The sequence below is a fragment of the Myotis yumanensis genome, unplaced genomic scaffold, assembly GCF_028538775.1.
Source record: "Myotis yumanensis isolate MYYU_CA2020_CCGP unplaced genomic scaffold, mMyoYum1.0.hap1 SCAF_2, whole genome shotgun sequence".
Lineage (NCBI taxonomy): Eukaryota > Metazoa > Chordata > Mammalia > Chiroptera > Vespertilionidae > Myotis > Myotis yumanensis.
In genome coordinates, this window is record NW_027223753.1 from 22,899,048 (window position 1) to 22,925,226 (window position 26,179).

At 35.6% G+C, this 26,179-nt stretch overlaps 1 protein-coding gene across 7 annotated transcripts in view; it reads left to right on the forward strand.

Moving 5' to 3' along the window:
* ZMYM4 (zinc finger MYM-type containing 4) overlaps nucleotides 1-26,179 on the forward strand; it is a 120,494-nt gene that overhangs the window by 50,735 nt on the left and 43,580 nt on the right. For all 7 annotated transcript variants that reach the window (XR_011470220.1, XM_070404702.1, XM_070404706.1 and 4 more), the window contains exons 3-7: nucleotides 14,702-15,223; nucleotides 16,820-16,881; nucleotides 17,224-17,394; nucleotides 25,044-25,128; nucleotides 25,365-25,620. Coding sequence is in view for 6 of the 7 variants with exons in the window: in XM_070404702.1 (XP_070260803.1) it covers nucleotides 14,702-15,223; nucleotides 16,820-16,881; nucleotides 17,224-17,394; nucleotides 25,044-25,128; nucleotides 25,365-25,620 (1,096 nt within the window). In the remaining variant the exon portion in view is untranslated. The remainder of the gene's footprint in view (nucleotides 1-14,701; nucleotides 15,224-16,819; nucleotides 16,882-17,223; nucleotides 17,395-25,043; nucleotides 25,129-25,364; nucleotides 25,621-26,179) is intronic.

Genomic DNA, 26,179 nt, shown 5'->3' on the forward strand with positions numbered 1-26,179 from the left:
GGAACATTTTTCATAGGCTGAGGCCAATTAGAAAGATCTCTGATATTAAATCCTAACTTGTTCATTAGTTGTATCTTTTACCTATAGCTCTTGAATTATCCTAGATTTAATTTATTTAATGGCTTGGGTTAGGGAACTAATATTATTTCTTTTCATAATGCTTACATTGTTTCACCGCCATTTATCAAAAACTACTTCCTTTTCCCAGTGATCTACAAAGTTATTCTATAATGTATATCTGTGGGCTTTTTTCCCTATGTTCTCAGTTAATATTCCAGTGGACTATTTCTTTATTACTGTGCCAGTACCGTGTTGTCTTAGTTAATTCAGTTATATAATAAATCTTGATAATCTTATGGTTCAGAACCCTGAAATTGTTCTTCAGGAATGTTTTGCCTATTCTTGCATTGTTCATTTTAGAAATACCTCACCAAGTTCCTGACAAAACAAAATTAAACAACAGTTTGGGAATTTGATTGGAATTGTCTTGAATTTATAAATCAAGAGAGAGAATTGGCATGTTTATGATACTGAGTCTTCCTATCTATGAACTTGGTATGTCTTCACATTCATTAAAATCTTTAATGCCTTTCAATAAAATTTTATAATCTATAAAGCTTTTTATTTTAGATTTTAACATTTAAGTGTTATTTAATTTGAAATCTATTTTTAGAGTTCGGATTAAGACTGGGTTCTACATTATTTTTAGATGAGTAGCTGTTTGTGCTACCATATGTTAAATAATTTATCTTTTCACCTAAATAATGTTTTTGTTTTTTTTTTTAATATTTTTTATTGATTTTTTACAGAGAGGAAGGGAGAGGGATAGAGAGTTAGAAACATCGATGAGAGAGAAACATCGATCAGCTGCCCCCTGCACACTCCCCACTGGGGATGTGTCCGCAACCAAGGTACATGCCCTTGACCGGAATCGAACCTGGGACCCTTGAGTCCGCAGGCCGATGCTCTATCCACTGAGCCAAACCAGTTAGGGCCTAAATAAATAATGTTTTCATCACTGAATTGGCACTGCTGAAATATGTTTAAGTTCTGTAGATGTGGAAATCTCCTTTTGGAATTTCTGTTACATTCTATTTATTTATATGTATTTATATTGTAAATAGTACTGAATATTAATATTTACTTCTATACCAGTATCACTTATTTTACTTGTATATATTATAATTAGAAATGTCTTTCAATTTATTTAGGTCTTCTTTTATTTCTCGGCAATATTTTGTAGTTTTCAAAACATTGGTCTTGTACATATTTTGTTATTTCTATGTTTTAAATTTTTATGCTTTTAAAAGTTAAATTTGTGAGGTATAATGGATAGATAAGACTTTACCATATTTAAAAATCACTTTTATTTTCAATAAATGTTACTGATACAACTAGATATCCAAAATTTTTTTATTTTAACTCTTATACTACATCCAAAAATTAACTTGAGATGGATGATAAACCTAATCATAAAGCTAAGGCTAAAACTATAAAGTTTTTATGAAATAAACAAGTGAAAATACTCATGATTTTGGGATAAGTTTCTTAGAACAGTAAGAATGTAGACCACAAAGATATAATAATAATAAAATGTGATTTTATAAAAATTAAAAACTTGAGCCTTTCAAAGGACATCACTGAGGTAATGAAAAGGCAACCTATAGAATAGATAAATGGATGGGTATATTAAAGGATGGATGGGTGGATATGTAGAGAGAGGTATAGATAGTGGAAATATAGACTCCCATCTATTTCTATCTATTGATCTAAACAATAGAAGACTTGTATCCAGAATATATAAAGAATCCTTACAACTTAATAATGAAAAGACAAACAATGAAATTTTTCCAATGGGCAAATATTTGAAGACACTTCATAAAAGAAAAGGAATGACCAATACACACATTTTTTTGACATCATTAGTATAAAAATACAAGTTAAAACCACAACAAGATGCCATTATCCTTCCCAATAAAATAACTAATTCAAAAGACCACTTTAGTAAAATGGGAAGTTCCTCGAAAAACATACTTGTAAAATGAATTTAGTGTAAGTCATCCAACTCTGTTATTCTTGAAAGTTGTTTTGTCTATTCAAGTCTTTTGCATTCACATATACAACTTAGAATCAACATGTAAATTATACAGTCAAGCCACTGAGACTTTGATTGGAAATGATTAAATCTATAGATCAATTTTTGGGGGAGAATTAGCATCTTAAATGTATTGAGTCTTCATAACCACAAAAATGGTATTCTTTTTATTTTGGTCTTCTTTAAATCTCCAAATAATTTCTAAATTATTGTTAAATGATTCTCAAGCATTATTGGACATCATGAGCAAAATTATCTAGGGGGCACTTGTTTTTATTTTGTTTAAATTTGTTTTAATTGAGATAAAATTGACATAAAACATTGAATTAGTTTTAGGTGTACAACATAATGTTTTGCTATATGTATACTGTGAAATGATTACAGTAAGTTTAGTTAACATCCATTGCTAGTTTTTTAAACTTTGAAACACTATTAGAAATATATTTTATGCTGAGACCTACGTGTATACACAAAATTTTTTTGTAGTATTATTATCACTCTGAATGATGCGCTTTGTTTTCTGTTCTAGCCTATTTAAACAAATCCTGGCCCTGGCTCACTAATGGGTTGGTACCTGCAGTTTGAAAGAAGAGTGAATTGTTGTATTCTAGTTATTATCCCATTTCCATGAAAAGTTTCCTGCTGGTCACTGGCCTATTAATAGCTAAGGTACTTTTTCAGTTTAGGATCATAAGTAAGAATTAAAATTCTTCCTATTACTGTAAGTGTGCCCTGATAAGAATCAGGGTCTCTCATTAAGGAAGGAAGCTAGAATGGCTGTTGAGGAACCATCTAGTCATTTCAGACAAAGCCACATGATTCAGCTGTTGATGAATTGCAAGCTTATCAAGAGCCAGTTATTTCCAAACCTCTTTATTCTAGTCATTGTAATTATAATATTTTAATTGTACCATTTTTACACTAGTGAAATTTACTTGTTTCTGTGTATAATTTGAATGCTTTAGAAAGAAAGACTTACTAAGTATGTCGGTAAAACTATGGAAGTGCAAGTGTCTTCATTTTCTCATTTTCACTCTAAAGAAACCAAAATTGCAGTAATGAATACTGTATTATGGTTCTGATTTGTTCAAGAAAGAAGTCAAATAGGATACGTACACTTAAAGTCTTGCCCGATTATCACATGATTGCGTAATGTGCTTTTATATATTCCAAGTAAAAATAAATGTTTAAGGCATGTACATTTTGTTTTTTTAATGACTCTTGGCTTTATGGGACTCTTAACAGTTGAACTACATTTCTGATTTTATAGTTTAAAACGGCTTTATTATTTAGGAAATTACATTTTTAAAAAAAATATATTTTATTGATTTTTAGGGAGGAAGGAAGAGGGAGAGAGAGATAGAAACATCAATGATGAGAGAGAATCATTGATTGGCTGCCTCCTGCACACCCCCTACTGGGGATCAAGCCCGCAACCCAGGCATGTGCCCTTGGCCGGAATCGAACCTGGGGCCCTTCAGTCCGCAGGCTGACGCTCTATCCATTGAGTCAAACCAGCTAGGGCACATTTTCTTGAATAACAATAAACCATCTCCTAGAAATATTTAAGTGACAAACTGCTAAGTTAAGTTTTTATTAAAAATGAACCAAGATTATCTCATTTTTATGTTTTTTGTTTGGTTTTGCATTCTTTGGAGTTCGTGCTTTCTTTTCTTTTGATTCTTTGTTCCTTTATATAAGAGAAAAGCAACTGCAGAGAATTGTTAGAGAAATATGACTTCTAAAGTTATAATTGATATTACCTTATTTCTGAAAATTTTGTTTTGATGAAAAACTAAAATATATGAAAGGAGTTAAATGCTGTATTAACAGTGAAAGTAACTGACAGCCCTTTCTCACAATGTTCATTTATGCAGTAATTGGGTTCCATAGTTGGTTGTACTTTAAAATGAAACGACTCTTGGGTACCAGATAGAAATATCAATATTCCATTCAAGCAAGGACTAAGCAGAAGAAGGACACAAAGTACAAATTAATTTGACATCATGAAATTTACTTTCATTAGCAAACACAAATTGCTTACAATAACTTTCATTTTCCTTTCACAAAATCTAACAACCTACCTGCTTTTAATTCGTATACTCTTTTCATTCTTTATATACTGACTAGAGGCCCGGTGCATGACATTCATGCACTGGGAGATGTGAAGGTACCTCAGCCTGACCTGCACCCTCTCCAATCTGGGAGCCCTCAGGGCAGCCCTCTCCAATCTGGGAGTTTCTGTCTGTCTTTGCAATCATATGAGCGAATTGTCTGAGACCTCAACTCAGTTTGGTTTGTTGCTTACAGAATAATAGAGGCATTTTTTTTTCCTTTGCTTCATTGGTGGAGATTTCCTGGAAGTTTTAGGATAGCTTCCTTTTAATTTTTCCTAGACACTCTGATTTTACTTATGTCTCTCACCTTTGCTTTCCCTCCATCCCCCACTGCAACAGTAACTTGCTTCAGGCTCACTTTGCTCTAGTGCAGTGGTTCTCAACCTTCCTAATGCCGCGACCCTTTAATACAGTTCCTCATGTTGTAGTGACCCCCAATTTCATTGTTACAAATTGAACATAATTAAAGCATAGTGATTAATCACAAAAACAATATGTAATTATATATATGTGTTTTCCGATGGTCTTAGGTGATGCCTGTGAAAGGGTCATTCGACCCCCAAAGGGGTTGCGAAACAGAGGTTGAGAACCGTTGGTCTAGGACAGTGATGGCTAACCTTTTGAGCTCAGCATATCAGCATTTTGAAAAACCCTAACTTAACTCTGGTATCATGTCACATATAGAAATTTTTTGATATTTGCAACCATAGTAAAACAAAGATTTATATTTTTGATATTTATTTTATATATTTAAATGCCATTTGACAAAGAAAAATCAACCAAAAAAATGAGTTCGGGTGTCACCTCTGACACGCGTGTCATAGGTTCACCATCACTGGTCTAGGAGATCTGTCTGCCACCAGAACTATGATTCCCAGCATTCCTGGTGCTCCCCGCGCTCTGGGCTTCCGCTTCCAGTTCTGGGGCTGCCACCAAAACTACTATTCCCAGAATTCCTGGTGCTCCCCGCGATCTTGGTTTTCCCTTCCTGCTCTGTCTCCGTCCCATGGTCTCCCACTCTCCAAATTGCCAGCTCTCCCTCTCTGCTCTCCGTCTGGCGGCTTGGGGAGCCAATTTTCCCAAGCCTCTCCACTCTCTGCCAGCTCTCCCGCTCTGCTCTCTGTCCGGTGCTTGTGCATGCATCTTTGTTGGGTTAATTTGCATACTCACTCCTGATTGGCTGGTGAGTGTAGTGGAGGGATGGTCAATTTACATGTTTCTCTTTTATTATATAGGATCATGTCCCCTGTTATACATAGATGCTCCTTCTGAACTCCTTATTAGTGTTCCCTCTTTATTAGATCATTTCTATGAGCATACTACAAGTTGTCATATTCATCTTTTTTAAAAAAAGTTTTTATTGTCTTTTTAGAGAGAGAGAGAGAGAAGCAGAGTGTGAGAGAGAAACATTGCTTGGACTGCCTCCTTCTCTCTCCCTACTGGGGATTGTGTTCAAAACCCAAGCTTGTGCTTTAACTGGGAATCGAATCAGCAATCTTTTGGTGCACAGGAACATGCCCACCAACTGAGCCATGCCAACCAGGGCTATTGTTCATCTTTTTTAAAAAAGCACCGCCTGGCTGGCTTGGCTCAGTGGTTGAGTGTTGACCTGTGAACCAGGAGGTCACAGTTTAATTCCTGGTCAGGGCACATGCCTGTGTTGTGGGCGATCCCCAGTAGGGGGGTGTGTAGAAGGCAGTTGATCAATGATTCTCTCTCACCTTTGATATTTCTCTCTCTTCCTTTCTCTCTGATATAAAAAATATATTGATAAAATTAAAAACAACCCCCCCCCACCAACTCACCAAATCAAACAAACAATCAAAGAAAACAGCAAAAATACCAAGTAAGAAAAATTCTTGACTCCAGGTTTTAGTCTAGTATGTGCTCAATTTTTTTAGAGCAAAATTTCTCTAAAGAGTTGTCTGTACTTACTGTTCCCAAGTTCTCTCCTCTCAGTCTCTATTGGGAGTACCTCATTCCAGTTTGTGCCCACAATTTTCCACTGATACAGCTCTTGTCAAGTTAGAAGTTCATTTTAGCTTTGCCAATATTAATAATCAATTTTCAATTTCATTTTAATGTTATCTCAGTAGCATTCATGATGGTTGGTCACTTCTTTATGGAAGTATTTCTTTCACTTAGTAGCTTCTATGACATTCATCACCTTGTTTTTCTTCTACCTCTTTGGCTTTTCTATCTTACTCTCTTTTTCTGAGTCCTCCCTTTCTACCAGATTTCTAAATGTTGAGGTATTTCAGCACTTTAAGCTCTCTTCCATCTATGGTAAATAAACTCACTAGGTGATCTTACTATTCCCATTAATTTTAAGTACCATATATGAGTCACACATTAATATGCCATTTCTTGGCAAGAGTCTCCTCTTTAACTCCTTTTTAATAAATCTAATTGCCTTGTTGATATCTCCATTTGAAGATTTAATAAGGTTCTCAAAATGAACAGGTCCAAACCAAATCATTCATTCTACTCCTTTCAGTCTGTTCCTCTTTTAGTGTTCCCATCTCAAGAAATCGCACCCTGTTGTATTATCCTTGACTTCTTTCATATCCAGCTTCTCATATATGAGGATCAGGAAGTGCCTCTACCTTTGAAATATACCCAAATTTGACTACTACTTCTCATATCTACCATTATCCTCCTGGTCTTAGCCACTAGTTTTTTCCCTTGGATTATTATAGTAGCTTCTTAACTGGTCTTCCTGCTTCTGTTCTTTATTACCTGTAACATTTAAAATTTTCAAGTACTCCTGCAGAAGCTAGGACAATCCTTGTAAAATAAATCATGTTAATGCCTCTTTAGAATCTTTTAATGACTTTTTTCACACTTAAAAATATATTGCATTTTTTTCCTATGGTTCATCAAATTCTTTTTTTTTTTTTTAAATATATTTTATTGATTTTTCACAGAGAGGAAGGGAGAGAGATAGAGAGTCAGAAACATCGATGAGAGAGACACATCGACTAGCTGCCTCCTGCACACCCCCCACTGGGGATGTGCCCGCAACCCAGGTACATGCCCTCGACCGGAATCGAACCCGGGACCCTTCAGTCCGCAGGCCGACGCTCTATCCATTGAGCCAAACCAGTTTCGGCGGTTCATCAAATTCTTAATAGAGCTATCCTTTGGCTTTTCTCTCTTTCTCTTTACCAGGTGTATTTTCTGTCTTCCAGTCACCCAATTCTTTTTCTCATAGAAAATCAGTAGAATATATTTTTAATGCATAAATACACATACACATAGATTTTTAAAAAATATAGTAGTGATACTATATTACAGAGTGGGTAAAGTCTGGTTTACAACATGAGTACATGAAACACAGTTATTCTTTTATTATTATTTATCAATTATTGTATTTTCTATATGAACAACTATGAAAATCTACTTGTGCCCTAACTCTATATATGTATATTCTTACTAACTTTAAAATTTTTACTTTACCTTGGGAACTCATATAAAGCTGTGTGCCGTGCCAGCACAGCCAAGGGTTCGGTGAGCCTGAGGGGGGTGTGGCGAAGGAAGTAGAAAAGATAGACAGAGAGAATAAGCTGGGTCTAGGTGCATCTTCCTGTGCCTGGCTGAGGCCCCAGAGAGAGATCCAGACAGCAAGCTGAGCCTTTATTGTATAGCCAGAGGTAAATAAGGTAGTGGTCACCATAGTTACAATGTTCTTGTGAGTTTCACTTGTTTTGGCAGCACTTGCTGCACCTCCCACAGCCCATTAGCTACCAGATAAGATCTAGGGAGTGTCATAAGGTCAAGCCTAATTATGCTAAGAGGGCTTTGCCCTCTAAGCTGGGACTTGTTTGTGGCTTTGCCAACAGGTCAGTCCGAGGCTTAACCCTATAGCTGCTTTCTACAAAGCTGCCTCATTCTTTTTCTTTTTAATTATTTTTGCCTCATTATTATTTTTTTTAATATATATTTTATTGAATTTTTTACAGAGAGGAAGGGAGAGGGATAGAGAGTTAGAAACATCGATGAGAGAGAAACATCGATCAGCTGCCTCCTGCACACCCCCTACTGGGGATATACCCGCAACCCAGGTACATGCCCTTGACCGGAATGGAACCTGAGACCCTTCCGTCCACAGGCCGACGCTCTATCCACTGGCCTCATTATTTTTTAACAACTATATAATACTAAAAGCCCGTAGCATGAAGATTTGCGCAATAGGCTGTCCTTCCCCTGGCTGCTGGCACTGGTTTTCCTCCGGAACCTGGGACCCAGGCCTTTGGTCCGGCCACAGCGAGGCTTGGCTTCTCCCCTCCGGCCGCAAAGAGGCTTGGTTTCTCCGCTGCAGCCTCAGCGGAGAAGCCAAGCCTCTTCAGTCTTCAGTCTTCACTCTGGCCAGAGCCTTCAGTCTTCGCTCTGTGCCTACGTATGTAAATTAACCGCCATCTTTTTTGGGTTAATTTTCATAGTCGCTCTGATTGTCTAGTGGGCGTAGTGGAGTGACATCAATTTGCATGTTTCTCTTTTATTAGTGTAGATTCCATTGTAGGTATGTCATAGGATTAATTTAGCCTCATTGATAAACAGATTGTTTTCAGTCTGCTGCTGCCAAAAATGTTGTATTTCATAGATCTCTTATGAGAGTATATATGTAGGGTAAATTTTTAGAAGTAGAATTGCTGGCTCAAGTGGTATGTGTATTTAAAGTATTATAAATATTGCTAGCTGCTCTTTATTTGGATTGTACCAGTTTATACATTCTTTCTGTTAAGGGCCAGATTGTAAATATTTTAGGCTTTGCAATTCACATATGGTCTTGTCACAAACTGACCAGTAACATAGCTGCCAGGCTGTTATCAAAACCTTTGTCATTACCAACCTCATGGTATATCTCATTGCATTATATTTTTTAATAAATCTTTATTGTTCAGATGTTCAGATTATTACAGTTGTTCCTCTTTTTTCCCCCGATAGCTCCCCTCCACCCAGTTCCCACCCCACCCTCTGCCCTTAAACCCCCCACCCCCCGTCCTCATCCATAGGTGTACGGTTTTTGTCCAGTCTCTTCCCACACCCCCCACACCCCTTTCCCCCCCAAGAATTGTCAGTCCATGCCCTTTCTATGCCCCTGATTCTATTATATTCACCAGTTTACTCTGTTCATCAGATTTTTTATTCACTTGATTTTTAGATTTACTTGTTGATAGATATGTATTTGTTGTTCATAATTTTTATCTTTACCTTTTTCTTCTTCTTCCTCTTCTTAAAGAATACCTTTCAGCATTTCATATAATACTGGATTGGTAGTGATGAACTCCTTTAGCTTTTTCTTATCTGTGAAGCTCTTTATCTGACGTTCACTTCTGAATGATAGCTTTGCTGGATAAAGTAATCTTGGTTGTAGGTTCTTGCTATTCATCATTTTGAATATTTCTTGCCACTCCCTTCTGGCCTGCATAGTTTCTGTTGAGAAATCAGCTGACAGTCGTATGGGTACTCCCTTGTAGGTAACTGACTGTTTTTCTCTTGCTGCTTTTAAGATTCTCTCTTTGTCTTTTGCTCTTGGCATTTTAATTATGATGTGTCTTGGTGTGGTCCTTTTTGGATTCCTTTTGTTTGGGGTTCTCTGCGCTTCCTGGACTTGTAAGTCTATTTCTTTCACCAGGTAGGGGAAGTTTTCTGTCATTATTTCTTCAAATAGGTTTTCAATATCTTGCTCTCTCTCTTCTTCTGGCACCCCTATAATTCGGATGTTGGTACGCTTGAAGCTGTCCCAGAGGCTCCTTACACTATCTTCATATTTTTGGATTCTTTTTGCTTTTCTGGTTGGGTATTTTTTGCTTCTTCGTATTTCAAATCTTTGACTTGATTCTTGGGATCCTCTTGTCTGCTGTTGGATCTCTGTATGTTATTCTTTATTTCAGTCAGTGTATGCTTAATTTCTAATTGGTCCTTTTCATATCCTCGAGGGTCTCACTAAATTTATCGGCGGTTTCTAGAAAATTCTTGAAAAACCTTATAACCGTGGTTTTGAACTCTATATCCAGTAGTTTGCTTTCCTCCATTTCTGTCATTTGTGATCTGTTTCTTTGTCTCCGCATTTTTTATGCTTTCCCGTGTTGATAGAGTGGCTTTGTGTGCTAGGTGTCCTATAGGGCCCAGTGGCTCCGCCTCCCCAATTACCTGAGGTGGACACTCTTGGTGCACCCCTTTGTGGGCTTTGTGCACAGTCTTGTTGTAGTTAAGCCTTGATTGATGTAGGTATCACTGGGAGGAATTGACCTCTAGGCCAATTGGCTGTGAGAATCAGGTGTGTCTGCAGTGGGAGAACTTCTGTGCTGGAGACACCCTTCTGGGGCAAGACTTGCTTCAGGGGGGCTTTGGTGCTCCCTGAGTCTGCCCCCTGAGTGTGTCCCTTGTGGATCTGAGGAGTTGTAATCTGGATGGTCCCACTCTGATCACTAGGTATACGGGCTCTTGGATCTCTAAGGAGGTGCTAATTTAGCCTCTGCCTGAGGCTACCCAGCAGGAGCTATGGAGAGATCTGCAGAGTCCTCTTCTTTGTTTGGGGTTTGGAGGTGCCCAGAAGAGGCCCAGCTGTGAAGCAATGTAAGCTGCTGTGGAGCCTTGAGCCTTCTTTTGGATGTTCTGGGTCTCTCTGACCCAGCTGCAGTTTGTTAGGTAATTTTAGACCTCAAAGGGCCAGCCCATTCATATGCAGAAGTCTCTGCTTGTAGCTTGGTTGGGGCTGGGTCTCAGGGAATCAACAGGGCGGAGCAAATAGCTATGGCTGATCCTCAGTGCTGCCCAACAGACCCCGGGTCTCAGTGTCCCGCGGTAATCGCTGCAAGCACCTCTGAGAGAAAGCCGCCCTCGAGTTTTGCCCAATGACATACAGTCCAGTTTCTCCCCGTATGAGTCTGGGTCCCCAGAGACTCACCCGGAACTGGAGTTCAGAGCAGTCGGGAGCTTGAGACTCCCTCCCGATTGAAAAAGACACAGGTGTCCTCTGTTGCCAGCCCTTTCCGCATGCGAGCCTCCGTACCTCTGCACTTTACTTCCGCACCTCCTCTGAGTCTCAGTGTGCTTTTCTCTTTCCCTCTAGTTGTAGAATTTCCACTCAGCCAGCCTTCCTGTGGTTCTGGATGATGTCCATTTTGTCTTTTAGTTGTATTTTTGAAGTGGTTGTGCGAGGCAGCAATTTTTGGTGTTTACCTAGGCCGCCATTTTGGTTTTTGTCTCTCATTGCATCATTAATTTACATTTCACTTATGAGCAAAGTTCAACCTTAGTGTTTCGTTTCCTGTGAAATATTTGTTTAAATCCTTTGCTTTTTGAAAAAAATACCTTTTTATTGATTTCAAAGAAAAAGGGAGAGGGAGATAGAGATAGAAACATTAATGATGAGAATCATTGATCAGCTGCCTCTCCACACCCCCTACTGAGGATTGAACCTGCAACTTGGGTATGTGCCTTAACTGGGAAATTAAACCCTGACCTCCTGGTTCATACGTCAGTGCTCAACTACTGAGCCACACTGGCTGTCCCAAATCCTTTGCTTTTATGTATTTCGTTGCTTGTATCTTTATTGAACTGTAAGAGTCTTTATACAGTAGGGAAATGACCTTTTTCCATATAAAGGGCAGTGAAATAATTTTTTAATGAGTTTATCCTTAATCTTTTGGTTTAGTTTGTGTTTTCTTCTCTGGTCACATTTGATCTGTTATTATTTTATTAAATTTATTCTGGATTTTGTGTCATCATAAAGGCTTTTCTCCACTTTAAGACTTAAAAATAATTGTTCCATGGTTTCCCAACTCTTTTAAGTTTTATGTCTAAACTTTAAATACAATCTGGCAATTATTTTGGTATGAGTTAGGGATTCAGTTTTTTCCAGGTGGTTACCCTTTTCTCCCAGTACCATAGTTTGAATTTAAATGTAGAAAATTTGAAAGTTGATTGCAATATTACTTTTTAGTATTTTCTCATTTGCTATGGAGCTTAAATTGCTGACCATATGAAATACGTATCCTTTTCATTCATTAAACAGCTACTGAGCACATGCAGTGTAGTCAGATATTAGGAATAAATTGTTGTATAGAGAAGGCTCTAACCTTGACCTTTAGTTTCTTATAGTCTGGTAGATTTATCACACTATCTATACTAATAAAAGGGTAATATGCTAATTAGACCGGTCATCCTTTTGGACAAAGCCATGGTGGCAGGGCTGAGGCAGAAGTGGTTAGGGCCGATGAGGCTGGCAGGGGAGAGCAGTTAGGGGCCTCTAGTAAGTATATATTTATGTTAACATCTTGCCTTTTTATTTATATTTTCTCCCTAACTTTCTATTATTATGAGAATTTAAAAATAAATAGAACATGGAAAGAATAGTACCATGAATATCTGTAACACTGTGCATGCTGTTATCCCCCCCTGCTTCTCTCTGTGACATACTATGTGAAAATAAATTATACACATTCCTAAGATTTTAGCATCTGTTGTTTGCATTTATTATTTCTTAGTTAAGTAAAATTGGTAATTATTTCCTCTGTCTGTTTTTCTAGTTTTGTGAAGAGGGGTGTTATCACAGTCCTTATCACATAGTGGTTTTCTAATAAATACAGGTTGGGGCAAAAGTAGGTTTATAGTTGTGTGTAACCAAAACATGGTTGGTTATTCTTGTATTGGTTATTAATTATTTATTTTCTGTATGAACAACTGTAAACATACTTTTGCTCCTCCCTGTATGTGCTGAATGAATGAGTACTTTAGGCCGTGGGTTGCTATTAAATGATTTCAGGAGAAAGTATAATATGGAGTGATTTATGGTTTAAAAAGAGAATTCTGTAGTCTTTATGGAGGAGGGCAACTTGAAGAAAACTTTCATTTGGACTCTGTATCAGTTAGGACTTGATTATAATGAGGAATTTATTCTGGATCATACCCAGGGAATGATTTGAAGAACCAACCACACTGAAGGTTTCATCTGGTCTTCAAATAAAAGCAAGGCTGTTGTTGGTATCTCTATTTTTAATGTTTGCTTCACTATATGGTTTTGTCAGTTCTAACTTGGCTGCTCATGGACCAATTAAATGTGTTTTGGGGTTAGGATTTGTAAGAATATGGTTGCTTCTTAAATGCCTATGTGGATTGAGTTAGTACACTGTCAACAGGAAGAGATATAGGATGTTGGAATGGTGCCAAGTGGAGGAAATAGATTTGGAGAATTAGTCCAGGGGAAGGGGAATTGGAGTATCTCTCTCTTTTCTATCTTGAGCAAACGGCTGGTTTGGTGATACTATTAATCAAGTGAAAGAAATACTAGAAGAATATGCTTGGAATGGGAGCAGGATGAGTTTGATTTTAGAGGTACTAAATTGGAGTCCTTAGAGAAGCTAGAATAATATAAATATCTGACTCTTGGGTTTAAGCTGAAGTGCTTAGGAAGTCTACTGCAAAGCCAAGGCTATGGTGGTGTAAAAAGTAGTCCAAGAATATGAAATGAGAAGAGAACTGGAATCTTGGAGGAAAGCTGATATTGAGTGCATAGAGGAAGAGGTGTATAGACCAGTTTAAAAGGGAGGAAGAAATATAGAGTCAGAAAAACCAAAGGAATTTTATCCAGGAGGGATATGCCACATAAGGGGTACGCCACATAAATCCTAATGGATTTGACCATTAGGAGATCGTTGATGATCTTAATGAGAGCATTTCCAATGCAAAATTGGGAACCAGATTGCTTTCATCTAAAGGATTAAGGTGAAGTAGGAATAAACCACTGTAGACTTTTTCCTACAAGTTTGACTGTGAAATAACGGTGAATGAAGGAGAAGAACTACAAAGCTGGAAATTTTTTGTTGTTGTTTTATTTTGGAATAAGAGAGACTTGAGCATATAGTTTAAAATAGTAAACACTTTTAAAATTTATTTTAGCTTGGATACATTTCATTTTTATTATTATAAACATTAACTGCTGTGTTTATTAGAATTAGTGCAGAGAAATTGGGACTCTGAGACCAGAGACCTGGGTTCTAATATTAGGTCCCCAGAATAATCACTATACTAATTATAATTATCACTTTTATACTCTGTTAGTAGATCCTTTATACACACTACCATTAATCCCCACCATAAATTAATTTCCAACGTCAGTATTACATCTCTTTATAGATAGATAAACCTGAAAGTTTGCTTTTCAAGATAATATAGATTTTCTGTGATCATGCTATGATTCCAACACAGGTATGTCTGATTCTGAAGTTGGTACATTTATCTAACTCACATTGCCTTTCTTCCTAACTAAAAATAGTTTTTCAAGATTAGGGTCCTGTTTCCTTATCTGTCAAACAGGGATAGTCTTATCTGTCACTCCTGTCTTAAAGTGTTAATGGAATACTGTGATATTACCTATATTTTGTTTGGAAAGAAAAAATATTTGATTAAATACCAGACAGACCTTATAAATGTGGTCAACTTTAGCATTATCGTTTGTCTAAACAGTATTTTACTTTTTAAGGTGGTGGTATCATGGATACAGAAATGTCTGAAGATATAGACCACAACTTAACTCCTACCCTTGACAGCATGCCTTATGGAATGCCGAATCAAACAGGATCTGAAAATTCATTGCTGGATGAAGATGATTATTTTTTGAACTCTGGGGATCTTGCAGGAATTCCAGTCGTTGGTAGTGACAATGAGGATGAACAGGATTTTAGTTCAAAAGACAATCTTGTTTCTTCAGTTCATACTGATGATAGCTTGGAAGTAGAGAGAAGAGTCACACAGCATGAATCAGACCATGAAAATGAAATACAGATTCAAAATAAATTTAAAAAAGACTTTCCTAAACAGTTTGATCAGGTTTCTGTCTTTAAATCAATACGGAAAGATTTTAGTCTAGTAAGAGAAAACAGCAAAGACACATTTTCTGGAAAGGAGAAAAATAGAGACCTAACTTATGAACATGAAAAACAGTTGGACAAATCCCATAAAGAGGTGGATTCAAGGTTGAAAAGCAGTTTTTTTGATAAAGCAGGTAATAATTGTTGGAATAGAGCCATAAGCCACAATCAGTAACAACATACTTATAATAATATAGCTTTTATTACTTCTGATGCTAAGTGAAGTATATGAACAGTTAAATTCCTTGTAAGCTTGTCATTTTTTTTTTTTTTTTATCCTTGTTCTTTGCAGAGTGACTGAATTTCTCCCCGTAACTTTTGGTAATGGTATAAATGGTTGAAAAATAGCTCTAAACCTCATTTCTCCCTCCCCTGGTTGCAATATTTTGATGAGAAGGCAAGATACTCGAATCACCTGTTCATTTTCTTTGGTTGAACATTGGAACCTGAAGTTGGATTTAACTTCTTTGTGCTGTAAGCACTAATTCAAACTGCTGTCCCACCAAATTAGGGAGGGTTTTTCTTTTTGATAACATTTCTGTTTTATGTTTTAGAAGTTTCATGAGGCTCTTCTTGAGCCTCTTTGCTCAGTGTATCCTATACTTTAACTCTAGTTCCATTCTTGAGTACATCATATATTTTCCTCATGCATCCTTTTTCTATTACTGTTCTATTTGCCTGCATGCCATTTTCTCTCTTTGTACATATGTCTGTAAAAGTACTTTTTATTCACAATGCCTACCTCATAAACCTCTACTACTCTCTAGTCACCACTAACCTTCCTGTATCAAGAATGAATTGTTTTCTTATCTATATTTTCATAGCATTTTGTTCATGCTTCATTATTTCTAGTCCTTCTCACACAGTATTATAGTTTTGTATTTATTTTTGCCTTACATACTAGTGTAGGTGTTTATGGAGGGTCAGATTGTATCTTATTCATCTTTGTATTCTTGGTTATAGTGAAAATAGTAATGTTTCAATAAATATTCAGTAGATCTGAGGGAAAGAAAGGTATAATTTATCAACCTTAAATTTCTTCTGACAATGATAGGAGAAATACGGTAGAAAGAACAAATCAGTATACATTTTCAGTATCCCCTGTAGTGATATTGAACATTATGAGGCTACTTATCCTCAAGTAACATAATGTCTGGTAGTAGAAGGGACAAGACAAGTATTAGAAGTGTCAGTGACCAGTTGAATAGCATAGATTTAATTTATTGTTAAAGACAGTGGTGGAAGAGTTTGTCATAAGGCAGGCAGTACATGAAGATTTTCAAATTATTGAAACAGGGTTTTGGATATTCCTAGAGATGATTTTTAACTTATTGGCCAGAAAAGGTTTTATAGAGGAGAGGTGAATTTTGACCTGAGCTGAGTCTAGAAGACTGTATAAAGATTAGGATAGATAAAGGGGACTTGGAATGATATAAGCAGAAATGGGGAATAACAAACAAGTAATTTACAGAGCATAGTGAATAAAGTAACCACTGTTTCGATTTGAGAAGGAAAAGTGTGAGATGAGGCTAAAAGTTAGATGGTGTGAGATTGTTTACTGTGAATGAAACTACCTTTTGGGTGTTCTTGGGGGACCCATCTCATGCTAATGAGCATCTTAGTTGGAAACGAGAGGTGATTATCAAATGATAGCTTTTTAGGTTACTTTTTATGTAAGATTTGTTATTCATATACATGTGTTTGTTTTTGTTTTGTTTTTCTTTCAATAGCTAATCAAGTTGAAGAAACATTACATACTCATTTACCACAAACCCCAGAAACAAACTTTAGGGTAAGTTTTCAGTGTGTATGTAGAATGCTGTAACTGTGGCAAGTGTCAAAGTTTTCTTTATGTTACTTTCTAAACTGTAACTATATGTAGTAGGTAGAGCGCTGATTTTTATTTTATTTTATTTTATTTGCTTTATTATTTTGGAAAGGACATCTTTGGAAATAAAGTCTCAGCTCTTAGATTATTTGTACTTGATATTTAGACATTTACTTTTAGGTGTAGGGATTCTAATGAATGTCCATAGAGTTCTTCATTTCCGATAAGTTTTTCTTTGGGTGTTGAACCTGAAGAGGAATAAATCTAAAACCTGAATATTTATTAATCCTTTATATTGTGTTTTAGGATTCCAGCTATCCATTTGCCAATAAAGAACCCATTGGTTCGGAACTGGGGAATTCCTTTGCATCAAATATTAGAATTAAAGAAGAACCTTTGGATGATGAGTATGACAAAGCAATGGCACCACAGCAGGGACTACTAGACAAAATTAAAGACGAACCTGACAATGCTCAAGTAAACATTTCACCTTTTTTTTTCCCCTTCTTTTTGTTTTGCACATGAATTATTCATTTGAGAGCAGATGTTCTTGATTAAAAAAGTGAAGTAGTTTGTTGACAGGGTGAGAGGAGACTCTTAATGAAAGTTGAGACAATTTGAATTATCTTGTGAGAATAATGCTAAGTAACCAACAGGAGTTATATGAAATGTTTCCTGACTAGTAATTAGGCTTTTTAATCCCGTTTGTTCCTAAATACCATTGTACTCTGATTTTTACAGTTTAGTGCAGAATTAGGGAAAGTGTGAGTCTTCAAGGATTAGAGATTGATACAGAAGATAGGGCTGAAGGTTTATGGTGGTTTATTAGTTTATGGTTTGATTGAGCTTATATGAATAAATCTTTGCAGTTACTGCTAGTGGAGTACAGGCTATGTATAGATTTAAATGTTTTTAGGAGGGAATAATAGACAGGTTATCTTTGGAAGGATTAATTGATTGAAGAACCAGGTCATTGGATTAGTGGATAGAAGGTAAAGAAGGGTAATAGGGGATACTAAATTTGAGAACTGTGAATAATAAAGGTAGGGATAGAGCTCTGCTATTTCAGTTTATCTCTGAAGGTAAAAGTCATAAGAGCTATCCTATAAGCCAGTGAAGTTATTCATGCAGTTAATGACATTGCAGTGGTTAGGATGAAAGGAAGAAGTTATACCAGGCACCGTAATCATACTGGAATATGGGAAGAAGAACAAGGGATGAATACACAATAGTAGCAATTATTTGAGGGTTGTCTGTGGTTTATACAGATCACATTAATTCAGAGGCTGAGAAAGCAAAGATAGTATGAATTAGCTCTTTCTCTGAAATGACAGTTAATCTGGAGGAAAGCTTGCTTTTCCAAATCTTCCTGTTATACTAGGGGTTTTGAGAATGTGAGACTTCTGTGTAAGAGATTTTTTCATTCAGATGTCTTTGAGCAGGGTTTCTCAACTTCAGCACTGTGACATTTTGGGCCAGATAATTCTTTGTTGTGAGGGGCTGTCCTGTGTATTGTAGGATATTCAGCAGTATTTTTGGCCTACTAGATGGCTATAACAATGCTGCCCCCTGCCCAAGTGTTTCCAGATGTTACCAAATGTCTTCTGGGGGACAAAATTGTCTATTATTGAGAACCACTGTTTTAGAGTAAGGAGATAGAAGAATAGATAATCTATAGATAATAGGTGATCGGTACGGTCAGATTGTTGCTCAGTTAAGCTAGAATTTCATGGTGTGTAGTGGAAGGTAGCTATATAGTGATGATAAAGCTGTAGGAGTTGGATGGGTATGAGTGTAATGGCTACAAAGAAGATGGTAGAGAAGGAACATGAAAATATTTGAATAGAAGGTAGATTGTGAAAGCATATTTAATAAAAGCAGGCAAAATGGAGATCATGGATATCTGAATTAGGGATAAAGAAATGTCTTGACATCTAGGGAAAATTTATGTGGCAGTGTATGCCTCAGAAAACTACACCATGTATGTATATAGGGCCCGTCTCTTATCTCTTTACATATCCCAGTGTGGATATGGGAAATCCATAAGAATCCATGATGGTGGATTACCAAAGGCATCCCATTCTTACTGTACATGATCCAGTGACACTTTCCTTGGACAAAAAGTCAATTACAGCAAAAAACAAATACATTGAGGAGGAGGAGTTATTGGTACTACTGTTCTGAAAATAATCAGAGGTCCTAGTGGCTGGAGAATTCCATAAGACAAAGAAACATCTACATTTTTATATTCTATTCAGATTGTAAAGATGTGTTATAAAATGCTGAATGTGAAGTTTCATCATGATTATGGGGAAGAACTTCCTCAAAGGCTCACCACCTGTTTGATTGGACTCTTGAGAACCAAGCAGGGATGTGTGTAGGTCCTAGGCATAAGGTCCTGAAGCATTCTTTGCCCTGACCCTTCAATAAGGTATCCCAGTATGTGAGTGGGTAAAGCTACTTTTCTCTAAGAAGTTGTACCAATCCTGTAGGAACAGATCTTTGATAATTCTTCCAGAAATCCCTCAGGGGACCTCATGTTAAACTGGTTCTTCCTTTTCTTTTTCCTCCCCTTTTCTTTCCTTCTACTTTCCCTCTGTTCCCTCACCTCTGTTTTCCTCCCGCCTCTCCCTTCTTCATTGTTCTGTTCTTTCAGGTCTTTCTTCCCCGCGACCATTAGAAACCTGTATTTCTGCTGTTCACTACTGCTAATGCTTTATCACTTAAAAAAACCCCACTTTATTGTTGAAAGTATTACAGATATCCCCTTTTTTCTTCTGTTGACCCCCTCTACCCCGCTTCTGCTCCCTCCCCAGGCCTTTCCTGCACTATTATTTGTCCTTGGGCTATGCATATATGCATATAAGTTCTTTTATTAACACCCCCTCCCCCTTCTGAAATACATCAGTTTGTTGCATATTTCAATGTCTCTGGATCTATTTTGTTCATCAGTTTATTTTCATTAGATTCCACATATAAGTGAGATCATGTTATACTTGTCTTTTTCTGACTGGCTTATTTCGCTTAGCATAATACTCTCCAGGTCCCTCCATCCTGTCTCAAAGGGTAAGAGATCCTTTTTATATAGCTGCATAGTATTCCCTTGTGTAAGTGTACCACAGTTTTTAAACCCATCAATCTATTGATGGGCCCTTGGGCTGTTTCCAGATCTTAGCTATTACAAATAAGGCTGTGATGAACATAGGGGTGCAGGGTGCATATATTCTTTGGTGTTTCAGGCTTCTTAGACTATATTACTAGAAGTGGGATCAGCTTTATCACTCTTACTCATTTCCCATAGACTGGAAAAGGGAGTTCAAATGTATTATTATAACTATTAACCTGAGTTTCATAAAATGCTGGTAGGTTTTATTTTTGACCATTAATTACTAGTAGTAGCTTTTCTCATGATTTAATAAGATCATAGCTTTAGCTCATGGCACCTTGTCAAAACCTCCCTTGGCTTTTCTCTTGGCTTAACTTGTAGTTTTGCTTTCAGCTCACTCTATAATTTTCCTTGTATGATTCATTTGGTTTTAACTTCTTTCCCATATAAACCACTAAAGTGCTAAAATGTGTTCTTATAAATTTCACTGCTTCTACTTATTTGCTCTTGATTATTTTTTCTGTTACAATTTTCTGGATTTGTCAGTTATTCTGTTTCTGTTACTGGTAAAACATCATTTGGCCTCCCAGTTTCATTTCCATTCAAATCCCATTGCATGTCACATTTCTTAATTCAAATCCCATTGCATGTCACTATAGTATTTTCTGTGGTATTTTTACAGTTACAAGATATTTTTATGTGTGCTGTGTTGTTTCATCTTCTTATTTCATAAGGCCAGAGTAGATGATACTAACTCTATTTGTAAATGAGGAAACAGGTTCTAGAGGATAAGTTAATTATACAAGGAGCAAATCTAGCACCACAATCAAGTTCTTACTTTTATTAGTCTACAATCTTTTGGTAAATAAAAATTGTTTAATTAAAAAAGAAAGCCTACAGAAGGTTTTAAAATAGAAACTTTAAAGAGCCAGAGAACTCCATTTTTTTTATAAGTTCTAAAAGTTGGAAAATCGGTAAATGTTACATTAAAATCAATTTTTTACCTTTTCTTTTTGCACATAATAAAAGGAGAGCTAATCTATAAACTTTCATTGAAATAAATGAATTAGAATGAGAAGGCAAATTATTTGTCACAATAGTGAGTCACATAGTCTTGGAAGTCAGAATTCAGTAATTAAATGTTGGGGCCTTTTTTTAGTCATATCAAGTTAACTTGCTATAGGAGGAAGTGGGTTCTTCATTTCTAAAATACTTTCTTGGGATAGTGATATGTATCTTCCTTTTTGGTAAACAAAGGGAAGTTAAAGGTATTGGTAAAGGATCTTTTTTTGTGTTTTGTTTTGAACCTGTTTTTCTGCTCTGAAAGCTTTTGGGTCATCAGATTTTCACTTCTGAAGTTATTAGTCATTGGTTTGTTATTAAATTTGTAAATTTAGTTATTATTGGGGGAATCTTAAAATAACATGATCCTGCCTTGAAGGCATTGTGAGGTGAAGAAACAGAGTACTTAAGATATATACTTATTTTATTGTATTACATGAGTAACGTATATTTGAGGCTTACAGAATGTATCAGAAATTTGGAATAATTGTTACTGACAGCTGATGGGAGACCATTAAAATATGCCAATAAATATTGATTTTTATCTGGAGTTTTCTGAGATAAAAAAAGTTGTTTTTACTTAAAATTTACATTGTGGTATATAACATTGGAATGTCAAGATTGGTCAATGTTAGAAAATCTTTTAATATATAACTTTACCAACAGGTCAAGTAAGACTATATAGATAGAGATATATAGATGCCAGAAGACATCTCATGTAATTCACTATGCATTTCTTGTAATACTCTCTTGATCATGGTAAGGAAATACCTTCTTCAGATCAATAACAGTCATTGAATTTAAAACTAAAGTGATGGAAACTTGTTAATTACTAAAAGAACACAAATTACTGATTCATCATTGTTATTTAACTCTTGTTGGATTTCGCCCCAATATAGTATGTTAAAGAAATTAGAAATAATGGAAAAGGGGAGACAGAATTATCATCATTTGCTGGTAAGGATCTTTATTAGAAAATTAGTAGAACTCATGAAAGTTTAATGGACTAGCTAGTTGAATATTAGTTAAATAAAAGATAGCAATATTCTATAAATCATATTTCCTCAGTTAGGTAATATGATAAGAAGATACACTATTTTCTATAGCAAAGCAACTAAAATGTACTATGTTAGATGAAACTTGAATAAATGGTGAGAATTTTTTTTTAAAAAAGTAAGATATCAGTTATTTCTAATTAAGGTATAGGTTTGATATAATTCTGATGAAAATATCAATAGGTTCTGATGTTTTGAAGGAGTAAACAGGCATGCACACACCACGTTACATATATGTTCTAAAGATAGATAGATAGTGACAAACTCTAATAATTGGTTAAACATTCCACAATTATTTTCATTAGAATAGTGTGATTTTATAAGGTTAGTGAGGCTAATAATGATACAGAATGGATTGCCACAAAAAAGATATTATATCTAAAGGAATTAGATATATGAATGATGAATGGAATGAATTCACCAGCTATCCAGAGAAAGAAAAAGAATAATGCCTATCTATAATAATAAGAGCGTATATGCCAATTAGACCAGACGTCCTTCCGGACAAAGCCGGGGCTGGGAGGGAAGCCAGCCTGGGTCCCGGGTGCCAGAAAGAAGCCAGTGCCAGCAGCCAGGGGAAGGAAGGCCTACTCTTGCACAATTTTCGTGCATCGGGCCTCTAGTTATACATAAAAATAAATAAATACCAGGTGGATTTAAAGTAGGGGCTGGGAAAATATCAGTAATGGGCTAAACCCAGCTTATCCTCTGTGTTTCTGTCTTGTTTTGCTTTTTTTTTATTTCACACATTTTTTTGTAAAAAGTTTTATTGGAGTATTGCCACATTCATTTATTTTCATATGATTTCTAGATGCTTTTGCTGTACTATGGCAAAGTTGAGTGGTTCTGATAGTATGGCGTGCAAAGTTTAAAATACTTAATATCTGACCCTTTGCAGATAAAGTTTGTGGACATCTGGATTAAAGAACTGTATTATAGACAATGAAACCACATTCTTAGAGTTTGTTGCAGAAGTAGAACTTTGTAAGAAATAGAAGGAATCACAAAGGTAAAAAGTGTCAGCATTTTGGCATAAAAATGGAAACTTCAGTACATAAAATTTTATCTCAAAGTACATAATGAGAAAATGTTGATACCAGATGTTACAGAGGGCTAATACTATTACAGTATACTTTTTTATAAATAGATATTACAAAAGAATTGCAAATTGAAACACCAATGGGGAAAGACTTTTTTTTAAAAAATATATATTTTATTGATTTTTTTACAGAGAGGAAGGGAGAGAGATAGAGAGTTAGAAACATCGATGAGAGAGAAACATCCATCAGCTGCCTCCTGCACATCTCCCACTGGGAATGTGCCCACAACCAAGGTACATGCCCTTGACTGGAATCGAACCCGGGACCTTTCAGTCCGCAGGCCAACGCTCAATCCACTGAGCCAAACTGGTTTCGGCGGGAAAAGACTTTTAAATGGCTTTTTTCACAAATTATTAGAACAAATATAATTAAGTGATACTTGTTTGTTTGTTTTTTAAACAATGTCATTGCGTATCAGGAACTTTTACTATGTATTTGTTTACTTAGTAATTCCACTATAAGGATCATTTCTTTTAGGAGTTAATCCTAAAAATGAGAATTTGAGTATTCACAAAGATGTTCTTCATGGATTGTGTGAAAAATGGAATGACACTTGGTTGGGGTTATGTAACTCTATGTCATGCTGGGCCATGAAAACGGAGCCTCGGTCCAAAGGAAAAATCAGTAATACTGATTCTGTCCTTATTTATTTCAAGTTTTGATACTATATTCATCATGGATTTTGCATTTTTTATTTTAAAAAATATTGCATTAACATAATTTTTTATCTTGATTACTGATATTTTTGGTGCTTTAATTTTATGCCCGAGGCAAGTGCCTCTCTCACTTCAACCCAATCTCTTTCCTGTATAATCTGTCACATCTGTTAAAATATATCAGTATTTCTCAAACTTGAGGAGTAATATACAGATACCCCTCACCACAAAGAAAGGGAGTATTGTTGGAGTTACCTGAGAATTCCAAGAATAAGAAGTCTTGCGGGATTTTTGCAAGTCCAGTGTGATAAACAATGAATTAATCTACCACTTTGCAGTTTCGCAATGCAATAATATAATTGTAAAAGTAAACAATAGCAATATAAACTGGTAGTATAACTCAGTTATATGTGGTTATTTATGACTTTAAATATGTTTACATTCACTAAAAATGTCATTCAAATAAAAACACAGTTTTAAAAAATTATTTTAGAATTCTCAGACTCCCCAGATTATATCTATAGACCTCAAGGACTCTTGGACTCCAAATTAAAAAACACTGATGCTTAACCACTTAGACGTGGAGTAATATTTAATATGCAGATGTTCAGTTGATTCAAGTGGTCAAAAAAATCATTTTATGAGAATGGTGTATTTAGTATAATCGCAAAGAAATAAAACCTCTGAATGCAGGAGGGGAAAGAAGACTAGAAAAAAATATACCTAAAGAATAACAGTGATTGTTTTGAGGTGATAGAAATATGATTAGAATGTTTTTCTTATTCCTATTTGTCTAAATTTTGTATAATGGGTGTGTATTTTATAATAGGTAAACAGCAACTTAAAATACTATAATATTAAAATTTTAAAAAATGATTTGTAATTATCTGGTAGTACATACTATAAGCTAATTAGGTAACTGCTTTCATATTTGGCCTTTTATTCTCTCAGCATATACAAATTTACTCCCTTATCGTAAATATATGTTGCTGCTGTGTTTTTTGTTTTTTTTTTATTAATGTAGTAAATAAACATTTTCCACCCCTATATAGCTATTGTAAAATGTCTTCAATGTTTGGATTTATTTAGATACATTGTATTTATTCTTTCCTCTATGTATTCATTTCATTTTGTTTTGTTTTTAAAGGAGTTTAATCATGGCCAACAGCAAAAAACTCAAGAGGGGGAACTGAAAATTAGTGCTGTGTTTTCAGTCAGTGGCAGTCCTCTTGGTAAGATACAGAACTGAATGATTATATTTATTTATTCTGACCAATATGAGTGAGAAGTATCTACTTGTATTAGTAAACTAAGCAGTTCTCTCTGTCCAGTTAGAATGGCTTTAACTGCGTATTGCATAATTAGTATTGAGTTTCAAGACCAATTCTAGAAGAGAAAGGAAGAGTCATACTTAAAATTCATGGTCAAAGTAAAACATTTTCTTTCAAAAAAAATTTTTTTTTTAAAGCTCCACAGTTGACTACTGGCTTCCAGCCTCCTCTGGCGTCATCTGGCATGAATAAAATGCTACCTTCAGTTCCAGCCACAGCTATTCGAGTTTCCTGTTCTGGTTGTAAAAAAGTTCTACAGAAGGGGCAAACTGCTTATCAGAGGAAAGGGTCTACGCAGCTTTTCTGCTCTACACTGTGCCTCACTGGATATACAGTTCCACCTGCCCGCCCACCACCTCCTCCCACCAAGAAAACTTGTTCAAGTTGCTCTAAGTATAGCAGAATTCTAAATTATCTTCTTTGTTTTCTTTCTTTTGAGATACTTTGTTCTTATCCGTGTATTGTTTAATTTTTTACATTTTCATGGTTTTTGAGAAATATCACATTATTTAGTGCCAACAGATAAGTTGTTGTTTTTCTTTTTTCTGGATGGCAAGTGCTCAGCTTTCTTTTTAACTTTAAATTCATGGTCAAAGTAAAACTTTAAATAATGCACCTTTTCTATATTAGAGATGTGTTTGAAACCAATCTTTTCATCCTTGTTAGTTGAGATACTTTATGAAACAAAAACTATACCATTTTAGGGGTATTATATGGCCAAAATATTTTGGTTGCAACTGTAGGTAATAGATACTTAAATCCAACAAATATTTGAAGTTATATTTCCTACTATATAATTAGAATTCATTTAATACTTTCTTCTTTACATGGATTCAAATATATATATATATATATGCACATATATATGTATATGTGTGTGTGTGTGTGTGTGTGTGTGTGTATATATATATATATATATATATATTTATTCAATATCTGAATTACTTCAGAG